The following is a 22,622-nucleotide window of genomic DNA, read 5'->3' as shown; positions in this document are numbered from 1 at the left end:
ATTATGGTATCTATTCCTTTTCATTATAGTTTATTGGCTGATATTAGAAGTTTTGCTAAAAACTGGGAACACTGGATTGCTTCATCACTAGAAAATCTACCAGAAGACCTTGCAACGAAGAAATTACCAATTGCACGAAGATTTGTATCTTCTCTGAAGCGACAAACATCCTTTTTGCACTTAGCCCAGGTAAACTCAGATTAATATCATAACATAGCAGCTGGCATCCTGCTAGATGGCCATCTGTCGAGAATGCTTTGATTTGGATTTCCTGCATGGCAGGGGGTTGGACTGGATGGCCCTAGTGGTCTCTTCCAACTCTACGATTCTATGATTCTAATTATGACTTCATACTGTATGTTAGATATAGGGCATGGTAACTGGTTCACATTCCCATTTGCAATTGTGGCACAATTGCCATGGCCACAAATCACCCTGAAACCCACCTTAAAAGCCAGTCACCTGTTTGAAGTGTTGGAGGTCTGTGCTGTTGCTGACTGGGGTGTTGCAGGAGGTCATATCAGTAGCCCACTCCCATCAATGAGTGATGCTTTTTGAACCCGTGTGGGTTCATTGCAGAATTTTTCATTGCATTGGTGGTAGGGCTGGTCACATCATTGTGCGGTGCGTTGCTCAGCAGCAGGAGAGACTTCTGTCTCTCTAGACAGCTGACTCCAGACAGCTGACAGCTGTATAACATTATAAATTTAGATAATGTGGCTAGGAGGTCAGTAAAATCTTGTTCATAGGAATTTTAGGTTTTTAGATGCAAATACTACATAGTAAGAGCCAAACCACAAGTCTACCAGTATTCATAACTAAACTGAGCAGACTGGTCAACTAAAGAGCTATTGCTGAAAGCATTTCGGAACTGTAAAGATACAATTTGGTTGAATGGCACCTTGAAACACATGTGGGTATTCTGCATTGTTGTTGTGGTGGGACTGAGTGTGTGTGACCAAGAAAAACCCATGATAGGTTCACTTTAGGGTCGCCATAAGTTGGAACCAACTTGAAGGAACACAACAACAATAAAATCAGAGTTACAACACTGAAATTTTTGAACAGAATGGGTTTTCATGGCTGAGAGGGGAATTGAATCCTGTACTCCAGTATCATAAACCAGCGCTCAAACCACTACACCATGCTAGCTTTTAACTTACAACATTGCAAGTCAAAAATGACTTGAAGGTACACAACAACAACAAAAATTCACTTTTATACTCTTCCTGCCACTGCAAGAACAAAAAGTCCCTCAAAACCTACCTTTTTAAGCAGGGAGTTTAGCAATGACAAATCCAGCCCTCTTCCTGTTGTTGGATATGTAGCTGCCTGTTGCAGTGCCCATGCCTACAAAAAGAGTGCTGGATATATCATTGCTCACCCATCCAGTCCCCAGATACTCAGAAAGTGACATTTTTGGTGGGAGGACTGTGTGGTTTCAAGGGTAGGTTTCTGGGAGGTAACATCAGGAGATGTAGCTGTGTATTTGTAGCTACATGTCCTGATTCAGGATTTTAGCTGTTGTATTTTATCCTTAATGTTTGTAAGGATACTTGCCCAGGCTAATTAACATGAAGAATTTTGAATGTCTTATGGGTCAGCTTCTATTAATATGATCCCCCCCCCCAATACTTATTTAATTAATGCAGGGGGCAAAAATTAGCATCATGTCTACGTTTTCTGTTCCTAAACTCCATACTTTTATCTAGAAACCTGAACAAAGGCTTTGCATAGGATCTCATAATTAAAAAGACATATTTAACAACTATTTTCAAACCCTCCAGTTCAGTTCTATGCTTGCTGCTCAAGAGCCTACCTTGATCTAATTTCATTACATCCAAAATGTTATCTGTCAATCTGGCATAAACTGTCAGTACTTTTATTACAATTTTGGTGTTCATCCCATTCCATCCATGTTACATAATACAAACATTGAGGTAAACAAAAACCTCATACCTGTATCCAACTTTGTGCAAAAAATGCATTTTCCAAAATAATTCTAAAAAGAAGATAGCTATTGTATTATCCCAGTCTTTTGTGCCCACCTCTCAGCATCAATGACAATTGCATCATATTATCCTGTGGTGCTTTTTCACAGATTGCTCGACCAGCTCTTTTCGATCAACATATTGTGAATGCCATGGTTGCTGATATTGACAAAGTAGATCTGTACAGTATTGGTTCTCAGGTACTGCTTGCAGTTTCTGGAAGCATGGATTCTGATGGGGAGAGCTACATTGAATGTAAGTTTGTGATTGCCTCATAAAATATTTCTGTTTTTCCACAGGTAGGGCATTTTCCCAAATATGAAATATTTTTTAAAAAAATTCTTAAGCCTATATCATTGCATTTTGTTTTGCTAACAGATGCATTCAAATGTATACTACAGGAAATACCTGCATTTGAATGCAAAAAAAATTGCATAGTCTTTGTGTGGAAAAGCAGATTTTATTCTGAAGATGTTTATTGTGAATACTTGAAGTACCATATAAACAGGATCTTCATATTTTCTTTCTATGCTGATAGTAGTTTTTTGCTCACTATGATATTACATAGATACATGGATCTTTGACATGAGACTGAATGTAGAGGCACCTAGTTTCATGGAAATTGACATATTAAGGATACAAGTCTTTTCTTATTTTATTCTCACCTACTAGCATGAAGATCTTCAAAACTTTCATCCTCAGCTAGGTGAAACTATGAGACTTTTGCACCTTTTTTGTTTACACAAAATAATTGTTTACACAAAAAAATTGGCCTCAATCTTTTGTTCATCCCAGTAGACCTCTTGAACCAGCTTGATTTATTTATGTGTTGATTTTCCATTCAACATATTCAATTGGTCTACTCTGTTTGGAACAAACCAGAAAGATTCCAGTCATAGTTTATGCACTGAAATCATTATTTTACACAAAATCCTTTGTTTTCTGGGCAAAAAGTAAGTTTTTTGTTTGTTTTTGCAGGAGGAAAATACTTTTTGCAAACAATTTTTCACAAAACAAACCCCAAATTACATAAAACCTTGCAACAACTTTGGAAAGTTGCAGAACAAGATATATGACTGTTTGTGCCTAAAAATAATACTGTAATTTGGAATTTTATCCTAAGTCAGTTCTGACTGATGGTAAAAAGTATTAGAAAGACATTAAACCAATAGCTGATTTTGGTATTATCTGCTTCCATAAGAGATCTCTATTAGGATATTTGAAATTAAGACTGCATTGCCCCAACGACTAACAAGTCCATCACAAATACATAATAGGTCACAAAGATGCCTAGCCCTTAAGGGATGGGGGGGTGGCATTAAAAATATGAAGCTTAACCAATGTTCTCTATTTTTCAAGACCATAAAAATAATTATTGTTTCATTGAATATAAAGTAAAATTAATCGTAATAGGTTGAACAATTGAATCGATATAACATCTTACTATTTCAAGTACCATTTTCCTGGAAAATAAAGAGAGTGGCTGGCATAAGGATGCAATTCTTCACAAAGTTTCTTCTCAAAGGTAGTAATGGGTAATTTCAGAAATTTTCTTCCAGCTCTTAGAAACTCTTCAAAAACCACACAATTTTTGGAGGCTATTCTGCACAAAATTTGCAGGTGATTGTTTTGCACAGAGACCAGAATTGCTTGTGCAGGAAATGTATTTTCAGTGTGGAAAATAATATTTCAGTGCAGAAATATTAATCCCTGCACAGAAAATGATGTTTTCTGTGCATATCACCCATATACCATTTTTAGGTAGCTTAAAATCCCCAATTACGGCATTTGTTACACAGAAAACAATATTTTCTGTACAGAATTAATATTTCTGTCTAAAACTATTGTTTTCCATACAGAAAATGTTGTTTTCTGTGCAAAACAACCAAGTGAGAATTTTGCACAAAGTCCTAAACTATGAATATTTGCATCAGTCCAGAGTTCTTTTGATCAGGGTTTCCCAAAAAACAAACAAGCAAACATGTTTTTCTACCAATTTTCAAATACTTTACAATATTCTTTCATCATTAGACTGACTTGATGATCTTGTAAAAACCTATGCATGGTCCTGTCTTCTTCTTATACCTCCTCCACAACCTTCCTCCAACTGTTCTAATTCTTCCTTTTCCTTTTCTTTACACGCTACAAAATTAACAGTAACTGGTGAGTGGCTTTCTCTCCTATTCAGAGTAGAATGCAACTACATGTTTTCCTTTTTACATGGTAGATGACTCTATTACAGTGTTCCAAGAACTGAAGGACCTTTTAAAGAAGAATGCCACTGTGGAATCATTTATTGAATGGCTGGATACTGTGGTTGAACAAAGGGTTATTAAGGTAAATCTCAGCAGTTCTGTCTGAACTAAATATTGAAATCAAATGGTTCCTGAAGAAGTATGGTTGAAGGCTGATTGAATGAATGTTTCCCATATGATCAGCACCCTTCATCTATGTGACCGAGCTTACTCTTATATATGCTTAATTTCCACATATATTTTTTTGTTTTGGTGAGTTTGTGAATCTCTTCTTCCCATATGGCACCTGTACTCCCTAACATAAAAGTCTCATTACAGAGAAGACTAGGGGTCTAAACCAGAAGCCTAGGAAACTCAGATGTTGGGACGTGAGAGACAGTAGTGGATCTTATGAGCAGAGTAATGAAATAGGAAAAACATAAGCTGAACAACAACCAGTCCCACCCCACCCTCCACAGACTCTAATAGAGAAAAAAAATTATGATATTCTTGGCTGCTAACTTTGGGGTGAAACAGATGGGTGGAGCCACCCCCTCCAAAGACAGATTGGGGCCGCAGTGAACACACACCATTGCCCCAATCCACCTTGAATCCAGCCAAAAAAAGCACCTTTTTTGGGTGGGGAAAAGGTGGCTTCAAACCGCTCCGGCAGCATGAAGCATATAAATGCCATGCCGCCAGAGCACCTTGAAGCTGCCTACACCTGGGCAGCTGCCCAACTTCCAGGTGGCTTCAGGGCAGCGTGGGAGCATGCAATCTGTAAAGCAGCTTTAAAGGCCATCTGTTCCGGCCCTTAATCATTATATAAATGCATCAGTGCACAATATCATATTATACTGTTTAGTTGTTATACAGTTTTTATTTTAATTTGTTGAATTATGCCAACCTTCTGGAAGAGAATGTAGTATATACATTTTAAATGTGTGTGTGTGTGCATGCCTTCAAGTCACCAGTTTATGTACGGCAATTCCATTTATTTGATAGGGTTTTCTTAGGCAAATTATACTAAGAAGTGGTTTTGTCAGTTCCTTCCTCTGAAATTTAGCCTACAATATCTGGTATTTTTTAATGATCTTACATCCAAGTACTAATCAGGGCTGACCCTACTTAGCTTCCAAGATCACATGGGATCTGGTGCCTTTAGGGTATTCAGGCATTCTGTACATATTAAACATCTATATCCAAACATACATGTATATACTGTTATCTTGCACAGTGAAGTGGGCTTTTACTTGGGTTTATCATAAATTTTAAGGTGTACATCTGTAAGAAATGTGTTTATGATCTTGGGCTAAAGATGAAAAGTAGTATAGCCCTAACAATCTCTGAAAAAGCAAATCGAATTGTTAAATAGTGATTGTAACATGATATTAAAGAAAACAAAGAAATCTAAAGTGGCTTTCTACCAGTAGTTTTTCTAAAGTTATAGCCACCCACTATCTATCTATTTTATCCACTCAATAGATACAGGCTCAGTTCAGACAAAATTCCAGGAATAAGCCATCTGTAGAGACCTTCCCTTCCCTCCAGTTCTCTTCCTTTCTTTCACCTGTCTGAATTCAATAGTTGTTGAACTACATTTTTCCATAGTATCTGAACTGGGAAACTGTTACTTAAGTGATTGTGGCTTTATGTCCTGATTTGTAGGGATCAGTTGAAACAACAGTTTCCTTGGTTAAGATGTCATAGGAAACTGTGGTTTAACTAACTCTGGAAGTATCAATCTATTGGATATTTATGTTGATGGAAGAAACTCTGTCAGCAGACCCACAAGGAGGTGGTTTCCTGTTCTTCACATTGAATGAGACCTTATGTTACTCAGCATAGCACAAGGGTTCCACAAGCAGAACCCTGCCATGGCTCTTACTCATTACCTGCAGGACTATTGATCTGATGTGATAGCCCCCATGAAAAGTTGGCTGATGGAGACTGGGGAGATCAGAGAAGTTTCTGGTTATATTTTATAGTCAGATGCAGACTAATGACATCTTTCACGGAGATCTGCCAGCAGATGAAATCATCAGGTGATGAGACATAATCAAATGCGTCTCTGAATATCCCATACTCTCCACCAGCCATGGAATGGCTATTCAGCAAAACTATGGCGTGTTCAAGACAAGCCTTATTGGGCACTGTCATGTGTGAGGGGCGGTGCTTCCTGACGCACCTTGCCCCTTGCACCTTGCCCCTCGCACTATACAGATGGGCCCGCCATTTTGATGTGACGGACTCTTAGCATCCACACGTCTTGGCGCCCTAGTGATGCCGCAAGGGCACCATTGATGCCTTGTGATGTCACAACGGTGCCAGAAAAAGAAGCCGCTTTTTGCGGCTTCTTTTTGCTGCACTGGGGAACCGCATGGTTTGTCTGCTGCAGTTCCCTCACGCAGCAAACAAGGGTGGCGGCAGACCAGTCTGTAAAACACCTATGTATTGTTTTTGCAGAGGTGGGAGAGAATACCATCCTCTGCCACAACATCAAGAGCAACAACAGCAAAAAACAACAAAAGACATATACAAGCATAAGATGGACTTACACTTTTGTGTGTCTCTATCAAGATGCCAGCTAGTGACTTCACACCCACAACTAAATATCTTTCTTTCCCTTATCTGAAACTGTACTCTGGAGTGTTTCTCAGTCTTCCAGAGCAGATACTGAAGGTACACAGAGTCTGGATTGTTGAAGGAATCCTCTAATTGAACCCATCTTCTGTCAGTGCTCTGCAGATGGCACTTGGCCCATGGGTGAGGTGAGGATGGCTGTGGGACAAGACTACTTAATTTTAACCCTGAACAGATCATGGAGAAATACAATGTACTGTAAAACTCTATCTAGCTGGAGATACAAAGGTCCTCTCTTAACTTCCAAACTCTAACTTTCAGCTATAGTCATCCCCTTCCAACACAGCTCCTGCTTAACTGGTGGAGAGTGGGGAAGAAGGTGTGGAAGCACTGGCAACAAGATCAGTTGTGCCCCCCATACTCTCCTCCTCCTCCAGCAGGGAGGCAAGAGCCATGTTGGGAGGGGACAGACATGGTTGAAAGTTGGGATTTGAAAGGCGAGGGAAAACATGTACCTTCATCTGGTTGGAGAGAGCTTTACAGCACCCCATATTGAGTCCCAATCTGTTCAGGATTAAAGGTACAAGTGCCCCATTCTGTATCCAACCTGGCAACCCTAGCCTATTCTTTGTCTAGTTTGTGGGACTGGACAAGTATAGTAAATGTTATACTTTGCAGCATGAAATACTTCATTGTGAGAACTTCACTTCAGAACTCAAATCCATCCTTCGCCTATCATTTCACTATTCAAAGGGTAGCTGAGTCCTCATTTTCAAGAAACAATTGAAATATCACAGAATAAAATTAGATTCTCAGTTTTGTTTAGCTAATCTTTTCATAATCACTATTAAAGAGAGGAAGCAGGGAGGGGGGAATTGCCCACCATCCAACATCTGTTACAAAACATTGTTCTAGGGCAAACAGGTATAGTTTCCAGGGTTTTCCTCCCACGTCTGGGGGGAAATGCTGAACAATTTACTATATGTATCAAGATTAGCTGAGTAAGTGGTAATGATTTACAGAACACGTAATCCTTCCCTCACCCCCTACCTTCTGTTCAGTTAAAAGAGCAGGGCCTCTCTGTCAAACCAAATGGCTTCCTTTTGTTTGCTGTTTGAGGAAGTGACAGCCTCTAATGTTGCTGCTACTGAGTTCTGGTAGGTGAGGCAGTTTTAGTATACTTTCCCCAGGAAACTTACTAAGCAGTTGTTACAGGTGTTATACAATTTGAAAATCCAGATGAAAGAAAGTAGCAATGGAAAGCAGTCTAGGACACAACTTGTAGGTTCTTTGGTAGGATGTCGTTTGAAACCAATATATTTTAAAGGTCCAGCTGGAAACTCATAAAGGTGGGATTAAGGAACTGTACCATGGGAGAGGGTTCTAAAGATTTGGGGCTGATACTAAAAATGCCCTACTCTCAATGCTTGACAGGCTGATGGCTTTTGATATACAAGCCCTCAGAGGCTGATTTAAAAGCTTAGGCAGGTTTGTGTGGGTGCAGGGATCCTTTCAATAATCTGGCACCTTTCACAGTTATAGCTGTATGATTCCATTTTAATTGTCATAGTTCATTCCTATGGAAGCCTGAGGTTTGTAGTTTAGGGAAGGGCATTTGGAATTTTCAGCCAGAGCTCCCAATCCCTCAGCTGCAAACACCAGTATCCCCTAGGATGAAACCACTGTAGATAAAGTGACATCATAGTGCTATAGTTGTGTAATGTAATGTAAACATGTACTTAATTGTATAAACCCTGATAAGATCCAATGTGGCATAACGGTTTGATAGTTGGACTATGACTCTGGAGACCAGAATTCAAATCATTGCTCATCCATGGAAACCCATTGGCTGACCTTGGGCAAGTAACATTCTCTCAGCCTCAAAAGAAAGCAAAGGTAACTGCCACTCTGAACAAATATTGCCAAGAAAAGCCCATGATACGGTCATCTTAAGGTTGCTTTAAGTCAGAAACTATATGAGGGCACACAACGATCACTGATGCCCATTAAATGTATGTGTGATCAGATTCATCATGATCTAACCTTCAGATTCGTAGAAAAATGACTGATGGATTATATAGTGCTGTCAGGGTATACAATAACTGGAATAGAATACTGGACACTGTCCAAGCAGTTCTCCATCTGAATTTTAATTGAGGAAGACAAAGTATATGTGGGGATGAGAGAGTGATGAGAGCCATGTTCAAGGGAATGGATGTTGAGATATTATTGGAGTGAAAGGCCTGTTGGAGCCTTTCCTTTAGCAATAGCAGAGGTGCCCATCTTAGGAAGATGAGTTTAAAGAACTAAAAAGTCAGGCAGAAAAGTAAGTTTAGCATCCTTCAGAGGAGGAGCACTTTTTTAATAATAAATTTTCATTCTCATTATTCATACAGTATTATAAAAAAGCAAATATTCTCTATACCAATCTCTTCATATCCTCATTCATCCCTCCACATCCCTCCACCCGTTTTCTCCCCATACTCTAACCCAGTACTTCTCAAATAGTGGGGCGCGCCCCCCAGGGGGGGGGTGCGAGGCTCCGTAAAGGGGGGCTCGTTTGACCTCGGCAAATACTATTTACAGTTGCGCGGGGGGCGCGAAATGTTTTCTTCTTCCTAGGAGGGGGCATGACAGAAAATAATTGAGAAGCACTGCTCTAACCTCATCCAATCCTTTCTATTACAATCTTTCATACAACTTCCAACAAGAAAAAAAGCAATAATTCTTACTTGTTATTCCTTCACCAGAAACTAAATCAGTTTCCTTAACAGAAATACAAAATTAAAAAAAAGAAGTTCAATCACCTTAACTTCAGTTTTGGAAAGATATATACATCTTTTCTACTGCTAATATACTTCCTTTTCATCTTTCTAATTTACATTTATATCAACCTCTTTAATTGTTATTGCCTTTATTTTTCCAATAATTCGGTTACTTTTTGCCATTTTGTTTCATAATTTTGGATTGAGTTGTCAGTTATGTACATTATTATTCTGTCCATTGTAGCAAAGTAATTTATTAACCCATTCACCCTTGGTGGGTATTATTTTACTTTTCCAGTATTTTGCATATATTATGCATCCTGCTGTTATCGTATAAAGTATTATGCTTATCTCTTCTTGGTTTAATTTGCCTTGTATTCCATCCATTATATTTAATAGGAACAAATCTGGAGTTAGTGGTATCTCTCTCTGTAGTGTTTCTGTCATGATTTTGTGTATATCCTTCTGAAGACCTCTTATTTTTTTACACTGCCATCATATGTGATACAAGTTAGCACCTTTCCCCGCACATTTCCAACATTCATCATTCTTGTTATTCTGTATCCTTGCTCATTTAGACGGTGACATCTACCACCTAAAAAGATTTTATAATAATTATCTTTTAAATTGTTACACTTGGTCAACATTAAGTTGTTATTCCACACTTTCTCCCAGCTTTCTAATGGAATTTCTTTCCCTATGCTCTGCATCCATTTCATCATGTTGGTCTTAATTATTTCTTCTTTTAACTCTGTTTTTAGTAAGAGTTTATACATTCTTGTTATCATATTCTTCTGGTTTTGCAATATTATTTTGTCAAATTCCTTCTCCTCCTCTTCTATACCTTGTGTTTTTATATCTCTCTTAAAGTTTTCCATAATTTGGCAATATAGGATCCAGTGTATTTCTGATCCACAGAAGGAGCATTTTTTAAAGAATACATCCTTTGATAGAAACAGCCTGATCTTTTCTAAACTAGCCTAGGGGGAAAACAGATGTGAGGGAGACATGTTGCGGCATGTCCTCCCTCTTCAAAGAGCAGACAGAAAGCGGGGTGAGAGTGCGGTAGAGAATTCAGTATGAGCTTATTCCCTTTTCTTTACAATAGAGGATAATCATTTAATTAACCCTGACTGGTCTAGACAATGCCCATTGCACTTTTGGGATAGGTGGCACACAGAGGAAGCAAAAACAAGTAGGAAAGGAATCCCTCTCCCTCTAAGCCAAGTTATCCCTACTGGACAAGAGAGCTGCAAAAACAAGGGCTGAAATTGCTATCTCTTCCAACAAACAGGGGCAAATGTAATAGGAAAGAATATTCAGCAACACATTTATACTAAGGGCTAACGTATGCGAAGGACCTCTGTTGGCACTAATAAAACTCCTTTTCTTATAGATGTGTAGTTTTAACAGAATTGTGGCACACAAGCACAGTGTTGCTCCCATGTGCTAATGTCTCATCCATGCACTGTGGTCTCACCACTGTGACCAATGTTTGAAGAATTAAAAGATGTACATTCAAAGTAACTAAGGCATATTTCATGTCATAAGTACTTTTAGCTTTCTCTATATGGAGCTTATCACATGAAGGAGATCAGAAGTTTATCCCATGAATATCCCAGAAAAATTGCATAATTACATAAAACGATTTCACACGATGTCACACAAAATCCGCATTAAAGTGGTCTCAAAGAAGCATTAATGTGCATCTTTTTTTACTTTTGGGATTTCAGCAACAATGCATTTTCAATACCACTTTATTTGTGCAATTGCATGTGATAATCATTGGCACAATTACTCGCCATTTTCACTTTACTTACGGGATGCTTTAAATGCAATTAATCTCTCATTAATGCCAAAATTAGCCCCAGTATGATAAACTGTTCATTTAGAAATTTCTGTCATGTTTCTGAAACTATGTTTCCAGTTGAACTGAAGGCCAAATGGCATCAGTCTAGTCAGCCTGATGATTCTCAGTCTGTGATGAAAAACGTATTTACTGTATAGTGAACTGGGGCCTCATTCCCACTGGGCATATAAACTGACTTACCTTGCTGCGAGTCTGCTTTGGATTGAGTATTCAAATCATGGTTATCGTTCCCATTACCAACGGGAGCATACGGACTCGGTTTTTATTAGCTCTTGTTTCGTTCCCATTTACATTTCTCCGGTGCATTTTGACACAGATTTATTTTGCCCCTCATTCCCATTGCGTTTGTGGAACCGTTTTTTCCATTTATTTTTTTTTACTTTGAGCTGTCGCTCAAGCACTTAGGAGATTAAACGTCACTGTGATGTCTATTTCTTCGGTGCATTTTGAGCGGACTACTTTTGTTCCCCATTCCCATTGCATCTTAAAAACTGTTTTTCTTGTTTTTGTTTTGGGTTGAGCAGTTAGTCAATCAATCGCTTAGGCTAAATTATTTCCACGCACCAAGCCTGGCTCCAACCACGGCAAGTCAAATGAATGCAAAGCTGTCTAGGCGCCTAAGGAAAAAAATAGTTAAAAAATGGTGTTCAGTGGGTATTCTCACACTCGATGTCTGTGCAACAGGGAACAGTTATGCTGGGGGGGGGGGTAATTACCACGTTTTGAGCTCAATGTAACAAGTAGCTATGTTTGGAAACCTGACAGAGTGCCTAGGCAATCGAAAGCTTAATTTTTTTAAAAAAAAAAATTATTCATCTACACACACAGTCGCTTCCTGCACCACTAAGGAAAGGCTACGCGAACAGGAAAATGGCACCAGGAATGCCAGGAAAGACAACCAAGTGGGTGACACCCCCAGACCAGCCTCTTCAACATTGGCCCTCCCATCCCCAAATTCCTGTTAATTTACTCCAGATCGGACATTGTCCCAAGCAAAAGAACCGCTGGAAAAGTGGTGCCAGGATAACCTGGATTAGACCACAGCTGATTCAGGTTATTACTAGAGAATTAATCAAATGAGGATTGAATCTGAATTCAAATGGGAACAATATCCTATAATCCAATTCTTGATATCCTATAATCCGCTTTATAACCCAATGGGTTATCAAAGACCTTCACTGAATGGGATCAACAGTAGCTTGCATATTTCTGACATTTATACAAATGGATACTGGCTTATGATGAAGCCACTTGTCAGTTCAGATAAAATCCATGGGCTGGATTCTTGTTAGTCACTTTATCTACATGTATGGCCTGTTTTTAGCAGGATGCAAAAGGCAATTTTCTAGCTTCTTGTATTTTGTCCAGAAGCATCCTCACTCCAGGCAGTTCCTAAGCCCTATGAAGCTGCTACTACAGAGAAGTAGGAGGAGGCAACTAGCCAGCAGGGACTGCCTCTCATCCCCCTACAGTTCACATGTAAAAGAAACATGAAAATGATGTTGTCAGCACTCTTGTGCCACCTCCCTCCAACTTCCTGCCTCCTCAAGTTTTAGTGGTTGTATCAGCAGCCCCACAAGGCTTGGCTGCAACCTCTGGGAAGAGTCTGCATGTGTTGATACTTATACTGTACAAAAGGCATTAGAACCTTGACCAGAATCTCCAGGGGAAAAACACATGAGCTGCCCTTTATAAATGATGTGCTTTGATAGATGTTCCTGTGTCTCCAATATGTGTGGATCCTGCCTTAATTTCCCCCCTCTTTTTTCTTTTTTCTTTTGTTAGGCAAGCAAGCAGAATGGTCGATCACTAAAGAAGAGAGCCCAAGACTTCCTTCTCAAGTGGAGTTTTTTTGGAGCTCGTGTTATGCACAATCTCACTCTGAACAATGCATCAAGCTTTGGTATCTGATTTTATAAACATTCTCTCTTTCCTTCCATTTGCTTTATGGCAAAGTGCAGTTCCTATATTAAATAGTGGATGGCCCTGGCTCAAATTAAACCCCTGTCTTTCTCCACTTTAGTTTTAAGGAAAACATAGATTTAAGATGTTGGTTGTTTTGGTTTTAAACTTCATGCAACCAGAAGCATGTGTTTCTAAACACTTTAAAAGCTTTCTTGTACTGTATTTGGTATTTCTGACTAGGGAACTCTATGTGTGTGTCCCATTAATATACATGGATACAAGAATTTGTAAAATTCTTTATAATAAGTGAGTGCTTCTGGGTGGCAAGGGGATTCTAGGAGTTGTAATTTTCAAAGGTTTTAAGAGCCCCTTATCATATGATATAGGTTAATCTCTAAATGAGAGGTGTTTGAAGCTAATTTTTTTCATTCCTTATGCTCCGATCCAATCATTCACCTTATAATTGGTATGTCAAGAATGGTTCATGTTCATTGGAGTCCCCATGGCACTTTTTTTCTTTATAATCCATATGCATTTATTTTAATGGCAGTTCCATCTTCTCAAATGCAGAACTTGGAAATTTAAACTTTTTTTAAATTGCCACCCCCAGAATCCACATTGTTCACGATAGCTAGGAATTATAGTCAAACAAACAAATTTTTTAAAATCCTACCTTTTCCAAGTCCTGTCATAAAATCATCAGTCACTATAGGAAAGTAGATCTTAACTGTGTTGAATCAAACTTTCATGTCAATTTAATATTGAGTGTCTTTTATTCCATAGATGTAAACCAATAACTTTCTGGGTGTTAAATATAAGGGGAGCTGAAACACAGACAACTTAGACCCTTTCTAGTAAGGTTCAGCTTTATCTGACTCATTATACTCTTCAAGTATAAAGCCTATCTCACTTTCATCAGTGTTGCACTTTGATGTCATTAGTGGCCAAATAACTTACAGGACAGTAAACATATTGAGCTAGGTGGGCCAATGCAAAGCAAGATTAGAGGGAGAAGTTAAGCACTGCTCCTTGTTGGTCTTAGCAGGTCATTGAAAGTCCAACAATTATTTATTTGTTCCACTTGCTTCTTGTAAAGTGTTGAGAGATGGTCACCAAGATAACATCTAGGGCATGCACATGCTCTCTTACACACACTGTCTCCCCACTTTTCTTTCTCTGCAAGGTTCGTTTCATCTGATTCGCATGCTTTTAGATGAATACATCTTGCTTGCCATGGAGACCCAGTTCAACAATGACAAAGAACAAGAACTCCAGAACTTATTGGACAAATATATGAAGAACCTGGGTAATTAGGATTGGTTTTTTGGGAATCTTTATAGAGTCCAGAAGCATTAATAATTGCACTTTAAAAAAATAGTTAAGCACAGGTAGCGAAGCTGCTTGCTTGTTTTGGACATAAATTTAGGTTTGATTATACTTATTCTCTCACACCTAATACTGACATGTTGATTTGTTTAAAATTTTTGGACATTTCATTCCCAAGTATTATGATGAACAGAAATATATTAGGGCTGGAATTCTAAATGAACCTCATCTGAAAATAAGTCTCACTGATCTCAGTGATGACCAGTTTTGAATAATCATGGTTAGAATTATATAAAAATCAAATGAAATTAGATAACACTCTCCTCCCCTCACATCTATTAATTCGACTTAGATATAAAGGGTCATCCTTACAAAAATCTTACAAGTCTCCCCTCCCCACACTATGAAACTCAAGCTGATGTTTGTAAAAGTTTTCATAGGAAGGTTTTTTAACATCATTTTGAGATAGTACAGAGATGGTGAACTGGAGAAGGTACTCAGAAAAAATCCTAGCAAGTCACAAAGAAGAAGGCAATCACTTAGGTTATGTTGGGTATAAGCTGTTTTAGTTTGACAGGACACAATATACACTGTCAGTAGTTGACTTGAAGGAAATATATATTCATTGCCAACCTTTAAGAAGTACTAAATAATTTTTTTTTAAAAAAACTATTTTTAATAGGCCTCAGCTATCAAATAGCAAGGCCCAACATGATGTAGTGGTTTGAGCACTGGACTGCAGGAGTTGTTGGTGTGTGCCTTCAACTTGTTTCTGACTCATGATGACTCAAAGGCAAACCTATCAGGGTGTTTTCTTCCCAATATTTGTTCAGAGGTCATTCCTCTAAGGCTAAGAATGTGTGATTGTCCAGGATCACCCAGCAGGTTTCCATGGCTGAGTACAGATTCAGATTCTTAGTCCAACACCCAAACCACTACACCATACTGACTACAGGAGACCATGTATCAAATCCAACTCAGTCATAGAAACTTTAGGCAAGTTACACCCTCACTCTTATTGAAAAAGACAATGACACACCGGTTCTGAATCAGTCTTGCCAAGGTAACCCTAGGATAGTGTTACCCTAAGTATTTGAGTCAACTTGAAGACACACAAGAATAACCCAAACAACAACAAATCAAATGGTATGACTTCATTTTTAAAATAACTTGTATCATTTGCCATTTTTGTTCCCATTATGTGTGATTACTGGACACAATCCAGTAGCATAGGGGTCAGTCTTAGCTGGCATAGCCAATGGTAAAGAATGCTGGGAGCTGCAGTTCAATAACGTCTGGAGGACTGCCCTTTGTTCATCCCTTCCCTGTGGTGATATACATAAGTTGTAAGGGCACATGGTGTTGGTGCATCTCCTCTCTAGGGAAAATTCCTATGACTGCTTCCCACATTGCATTAAAAGTGGACACTCAATCACAATTAGAATTTCAGAAACCAGATTTGGTGATAGCTGCAATCCAAACAACCTATTCTTGAGTTTTGCAGTCAGCTATGTACATGAAATCAAATCCAGGTTCTTTTCTTTATGTCACCAATCTTATTTTCTTTCCCCAGATGCTAGTAAAGCTGCTTTTACAGCATCCCCTAGTTCTTGTTTCCTAGCCAACCGCAACAAGACTGGTACAATTCCTAGTGATGCTTCCGTGAAAAATGAATGTCTTGTGGAGCAAGCCTACTTCACTGTGTCAACCAATCAACTCAGCAACATGTCCTCTAGTCTAAACCCCTTCTCCATAGGGAACAATGAGAATATGCAGCTGACAGGTAGGAAAGAAACAGGCCTCCACCTCTTGCTGCTGCTGCTTCTTCTTCTGACACTGTTACTGAATGGAACATAAATATCCATGAATTCAAGATATAGCTGTGTTAGTCTGTAGAATCAGTATGTAAAGAAACTGTGTAGCACCTTTGAAGCTAACTAAAGAAAGAAGTTTGCAGCATGAGCTTTTGTAGACTTAAGTCTGCTTCCTCAGATGCATAAATATCCATGGTTATTTCCTGTTAGTTGACTTAGGGGGAAAAAATCTCTGAACATAAAGACAGCCCCTTCTACTAAACCCTCCATTCCTCCTCTTTCTTTCTCCAGGTCAAACGGATCTCTCTCAGAGTGCTGCCCATCTCATGACTCCACCAATTTCTCCTGCCATGATCAGTCGAGGAAGTGTGATCAACCAGGGACCCATGGCTGGCAGACCTCCAAGTGCAGGCCCACCACTGTCTGCACATTCCCACAGTTCCTCCTATTCAGAGCCCCTTTATCAGACACATGTGCCACAAACAAACCAAAACTTTTATGGAGTTGGTGTTGGCTACCCAGCTGTGTTCCGGGCACAGACACATTCATCTTCTGGAGCCTATCAACCGCACAGGGTGGAGTCCAGCCACTTTACAGCTGCGAATGAGCCACAGCGCTTCTCCAGAGATTACTTCAATAACAGCTGTGCTATGTCTCCATACAATGCCAGGTCACCTCCTAACTTCGGATCCTCTTCAACTGTACAGGACACGCACAGCATGCAGTACTTGAACAGTGGGAGCTACAACTTCATGAATAATTCAGCGACTAGTTCTTGTCAAGCATCATCATATTCCTCAGCTGCTTCTAATGGTATTAAAACTTTATAGAAATTGGTTTTATTTTACTTGATCTAAATTTCTTACTTAATATTTCAGAAACTGACTATACATTTTTTCCCTAAAATGCCTTCCAGAAAGGCTAGCCAGATTAATTTTCTGCAGCATCACCATCAGAGTGAAGCAGCACTTTTACAAACCAATAGATTTATTGTGATATAAGATTTTGTAGGCAAAGGTCCACTTTGTGTTACTGTCTACAGAAATGATGGGGAAATTAAAGACAGTGACCCCCATGGAACAGAAGCTGTTTTGGAAAGTACCTACTGCTGGGTGAGAACTCTATGATTCTATGAGAAAATCACAGAACCTAGCTGGATCAGACCAAAGGTTCATCATCTTCTTCAGATGTTTCTGGGAAATCACAAGCAAAACATGTGGTTAGTCACTCATTCTTACTGCTGCTCCCCAGCATCTGGCATTCAAGGTGAAACTAGACAACATACTAACATTTGTTTAGCACAAGTGCTTTTTCTGGTAGTGAAAGATATGCTTGTAAATAGCATGTGCTTTTCCATACCTTCCTATTTGGCATTTGGCATGCTTTTTTTTTTAATTGGTCATTGGAAGGTAGAAACAGGCATAATTTTCAAGTCTAGTTGCTAAAGCACATAGTGTTGAGGGAATATGCTTGTAAAGGGGAAACATGTTAATTGTAAAGACTGTGCATTCCCATTAATACTTAGTTTAACCTTTAAGATTATATTACTTCAGAAACCTGTAGAATGCTGAAGTAACAAAAGGTAATGTGGCCCATTGGCCTTACAAAAGAATATTGGGAGATAATGGAGGAGCATGGGAGTTGTGAATTAAATGCATGGGCTCAAGTGGCTGCCATCATCTAGTGATTTGCAGAACCTATGGGCCATGCCTGTGCTTAGCCCTATTGACCCCTCAGCAGCCACATGCCTACTGGGTGGCCAGTTGACACTTCATCATCCTCTGCCACCTTTCCCCCCTACTGGTAAGCATTTCAGTTCTCCCTTCTCATTCTATACCACTTGTAGTAGACACACTTATCTTCCATTAGACCATCTCACATGACTTCTGCTCTGATACTTAGAATTTATTGACACATTTAGGACACCCCAAAAATGTGACCCATTTTCCACATTCCAGTGAATGTGTGGAGGGTAAGTATATATGTTTACCCCTCTGGTTTCCCCCCTCCCAGAAAAAAATAGATATTTGCCCTCTGTGTCAGGTAGAAAGCAAGGTTTGCTTTCTGTGCACATTGAGATAGGGCCTCAAATGCCTCAGGAGTGGTTACTAAGATTAAGTGCTGTCTTCTCAGGAATGATTTATAGGAGGAAAATAACTTAATCCATGGGCTAGTAGAGTTTTTATAGAGTGTTCTTAGTAGACTTGTAAAGATATGTGGGGGGGTGGGGATAAACCACTGGGAGTGATTTCTTCTCCTTACACAATATCCCTGGAAGTCCAGATCATCACAAGCTTTCACCTTACAGGATGCATGGCTATTTGTGATTCCATTTCAGTGAGGATAGCATAAATGACATTTTCTAGCCAATCTGGTTCTCACATCATTGTGGCAGCAATGCTACTCCAGGCTTTAGATAGCTTTAGAGGGGCTAATGTGCTGAGTCTATTTTGAGGATAGGTTTCAGCACACTGGAGAACTCTTTTAGCCTGAGTTAAAACCTGGAGTGTCTTCACTCCCCCCCCCCCCCAACATGGAGCCACCAGCCACCATTGGTGACTAGTATCTTTTACATCTTTATTGGGTTCATTAGAAAATTCAATCTCCAGAGGACTACACATGTGAACACTAAGTTTGTGTTCATAACTGCTGAGAGGAAATATTTCTGTTTATTACATAGGATGAAAAGTATTTCACATAATTACATTTTTAAATTCCAGCTTGGTCCTACTTTTGAAAGGGAAATCACATTAATGTCCTATGGCTTAAGAATCCAGTGAACTATGCTCTGAGTTTAAGTAGACGTCAACTTGTTCTCATTTGCTCTATCATTATTGTTGTTGTTATTGTCATTATTATCATTTATTTATAGAGCTCTGCAGAATTGGATAGCGCTTTATATACTAAGGGTCAAATAAAATAAGAAGAAAAAAAAGAATAAAAACCTGCCAAGTGGCATACAATCTAAAACAACAACATTACATGATTAAAATATCTCTAAAATAATACTAATTAGTATACAATAAAGACAAAGTAAGTAGCAGATTACACCACACTACACTAGCAATGGCCAATTTTGCTGCCTACAATTCACCTGGGAGCAATACCAGCTAAGTCAGGGGTAGGCAACCTTTTTGAGCCGGGGGCCAGGTTGCTGCCCCTCAGACAACTAGAGGGCCGGAGGCAAAAAATAAATAATTAAATATTTTTTTAAAAAAATTAAATAAATAAATAAATAAACCGGGACAAATGTAGGACAAAATTTTCAAATGGAGGACACTTTTTTAAAAATGGAGGACGTGCGAAAAAAATTGTTGATTTTTTAAAAAAATGTTAATATAAATGCATGTTTCTGAGGCTTCTATAGACAATTGCCCCCCCCTTGGCCCCTCGCGCAAGAGGCCAAAGGCCCCGGCGGCAAGACCAGGCTGGGGCCAGTCCCAAGGCCTCGCCAGGCCGGATTCAGCCCGCGGGCCATAGGTTGCCTACCCCTGAGCTAAGTGAAAGAAGAGTATGAAGATAATGTCACATTTAATTTGGTCAGCACCCCTTACAGCTTTCCATCCAAACTGCTGACGTGTCCTTCTCTGCCCCATATGTTCAATATTCCTGCTTGGTCTTGCAAATAGTTGGGATCTCATTAGTCATTAAGTTGTATTCTGTGTCAAAATCAAGAAGTCTACCCCAAGGTTTTGTTTTTCTCAATTTCTCCTTGACTATATAGCAGGAAGTGACTTTAAAGGTCCTAAAACCAAACATAGAAGCTGAATTTTCTCTTGCATGAAATAGTTTCTCTAGTACAAACTGGTTCACTAACATAGTTAAATTGGCACAAACCAAAGGGCCGTTGTCTCACATTATCAGCTGCTATGTGGTAAGTCCATACTAAAAAAAAACCCACTAGAATTTATTATGTGCAGCTATGGAACTTTGCTGACGTGGATGTTTAATGGTCACATGGTTGAATGGCTTCTAATCGAATAATTTGCAAGTTGTTATAATGCAGAATTAGAGATCATCTCAGCATAATGCTTGCTTACCTATATTCTCTATTGTTACTAACATTTACATATGTATTGTCAAATTCACATCAACAGGATTCTATGGAAACAATATAAACTATTCAGAATCCCAGAGACTTGGGCCAATGGTAGATCAGCACGTTTCTGTTATCAGCAGCTTAAGCAGCATTCGATCCCTGCCTCCATACAGTGACATTCATGACCCACTCAGCATCTTAGAGGATAGCGGAAGGAAACAGGGAGCATCTTATTACTCAGATACCTCCATAGCATGCCGGAACCCTATCAGTAAGTAAATCTGATGGTAGAGTGAGAACAATAAGCCAAGAGTGGGAATAAATATGGTGGTGACACTAGTGATTTAAGGAATACTTGACACTGCATCTGCATTGCAGAAATAATGCAGTTTGACATTCCTTTAACAATCCCAGCTCAATCCTATGAAATCCTGGGATTTTTAGTTTGCTGTGGGACCAGAGCTCTCTGACAAAGGAGGCTAAATATCTCACAAAACTACAAATCCCAGAATTCTATAGCATTGAACCATAGTAGTTTAAGAAGTGTTAAACTGCATTTTTTTTCCTGCAGTGCAGATGCAACTGCAGATTTTCCCATTCTCAACAAGGAAGTTTGTCTCAGTACTTGAGACACCTCATTGAGGAAGTTAGCTGCTGTAAGACTTTTCCACTTTCAGGATTTTTTTATATATACAAAATTAATTCATGCAACACCCCCCCCCCCAATAGATTTAAAGCATTTTCTTTTCTCCCCCAGGCCCACCCCTATGCAAGAAACTAAGCAGCAAATTTGTTTTCTTGTAGGTTCGGATATGCAGCCTGCCATATCTGCATCCTCTTCCCAATGCATGTATGGACATTCTAGACAATGTTCTTCTCAGGAAACAATGGACTCTTCTGGGCAAGCCAATAGTGAGATGGTATCGTCTTTACCACCAATCAACACTGTCTTCATGGGAACTGCAAGTGCTGGAGGCACCTGAGTTTATAGATGTAGCTGCAATTCTTCATACTTTATCATCTGCTCCATGGCTAGTAAACATCCTCCTGTAATGACTGGAATGGAAAAGTAGACAAGTATTACATGCTCACCTGGGACTTACTTCTAATTAGACATGTATTAGCCTGCACTACTATAAGGCTGTATTCTTCCCTGAACTTTTCTTTTCTTTTTTTCCTTTTCCTTTCCCTTTCTTTTTGATGCCTAAAGCCATTATGCTCTGTTGTTTGTGTTTTTGCATTGGAAATCCAATTATTATGGCCTACAGAGCAAGGGAGAAGGAAGAGGAGGAGAAGGAAAGTGGAGGGAGGATAGGATAGGAAGGAAGGAAGGAAATTTCTTCTGATTTCTACTTATCAAAATAGTTCTTCTGTCCCTCTTTTATAACTTCTATTACGTAAAAACAAAAAAATTATTTAATAAGTATGGTTTTCTCTATTTATTGAGATTGCAGACTTGTTTACATGCAGTTCTGTTAGGCAGATTGTCAAAATATGTTTTCTACCTCCTGCAGAAATGTTTACAAGGTTTTATTTTTTTTAATTGCTTCAAACCAGTCTAGACCTAGCTTACATTTTCTAATCTCATGGATTAAAGAGCTCATTTCAAGTGGTCTGAGTGGCAAACTCATTTACTTTTGGTCATTCTTTCATTGCTTATTCGGCTCAGTTTTATCCTCTTTTTCACATGGTGAAGATAACTATTAGCCATCATTTTTTCCTTGTTGAACCTTTTTTCTGAAAATGCTGTCAATACTATCAGGTATTAACTATGTCTTAGAAGTCAGAAAGACACATGAAAAAAAGGCTGGAGCATAAAAATATTGAACATGTATGCTTTCATGGCAATATTTATTTCAGATTCCAAAATGTTTCTAAATGTAAACCTAGTGCCCAAAATTTGGGTGTGGTGCACATAATTTCTGAAGTAGTTACTTAGGGCAGGAAGGGCTAAATCTCACAGTTAAAATTGGCATACTGAGCATATGAACTGACTAGATCCATACCAAATTGGGTGTGCAGTGAAGTAGCAGTTGATTTCTTACTTGCTATTTAGACCCTATTTGCAGTCTTCTTATGTTGCAAGAATAATGGG

The 22,622-nt window shown here is 39.0% G+C and overlaps 1 protein-coding gene across 1 annotated transcript in view; it reads left to right on the top strand.

Annotated features, from left to right (window-relative positions):
• RFX6 (regulatory factor X6) overlaps positions 1–22,225 on the top strand; it is a 48,588-nt gene extending 26,363 nt beyond the window's left edge. The window contains exons 11-19 of the mRNA XM_042457056.1: positions 30–189; positions 2,102–2,246; positions 4,234–4,328; positions 13,229–13,346; positions 14,532–14,654; positions 16,248–16,457; positions 16,780–17,301; positions 20,586–20,798; positions 21,332–22,225. Of these exons, the coding sequence (XP_042312990.1) occupies positions 30–189; positions 2,102–2,246; positions 4,234–4,328; positions 13,229–13,346; positions 14,532–14,654; positions 16,248–16,457; positions 16,780–17,301; positions 20,586–20,798; positions 21,332–21,510 (1,765 nt within the window). The 3' untranslated portion in view covers positions 21,511–22,225. The remainder of the gene's footprint in view (positions 1–29; positions 190–2,101; positions 2,247–4,233; positions 4,329–13,228; positions 13,347–14,531; positions 14,655–16,247; positions 16,458–16,779; positions 17,302–20,585; positions 20,799–21,331) is intronic.
• The last annotated feature ends 397 nt before the right edge of the window (positions 22,226–22,622 follow it).

The sequence above is a fragment of the Sceloporus undulatus genome, chromosome 1, assembly GCF_019175285.1.
Source record: "Sceloporus undulatus isolate JIND9_A2432 ecotype Alabama chromosome 1, SceUnd_v1.1, whole genome shotgun sequence".
In the NCBI taxonomy this organism is placed as follows: domain Eukaryota; kingdom Metazoa; phylum Chordata; class Lepidosauria; order Squamata; family Phrynosomatidae; genus Sceloporus; species Sceloporus undulatus.
This window is presented reverse-complemented; position numbering and strand designations above follow the sequence as displayed.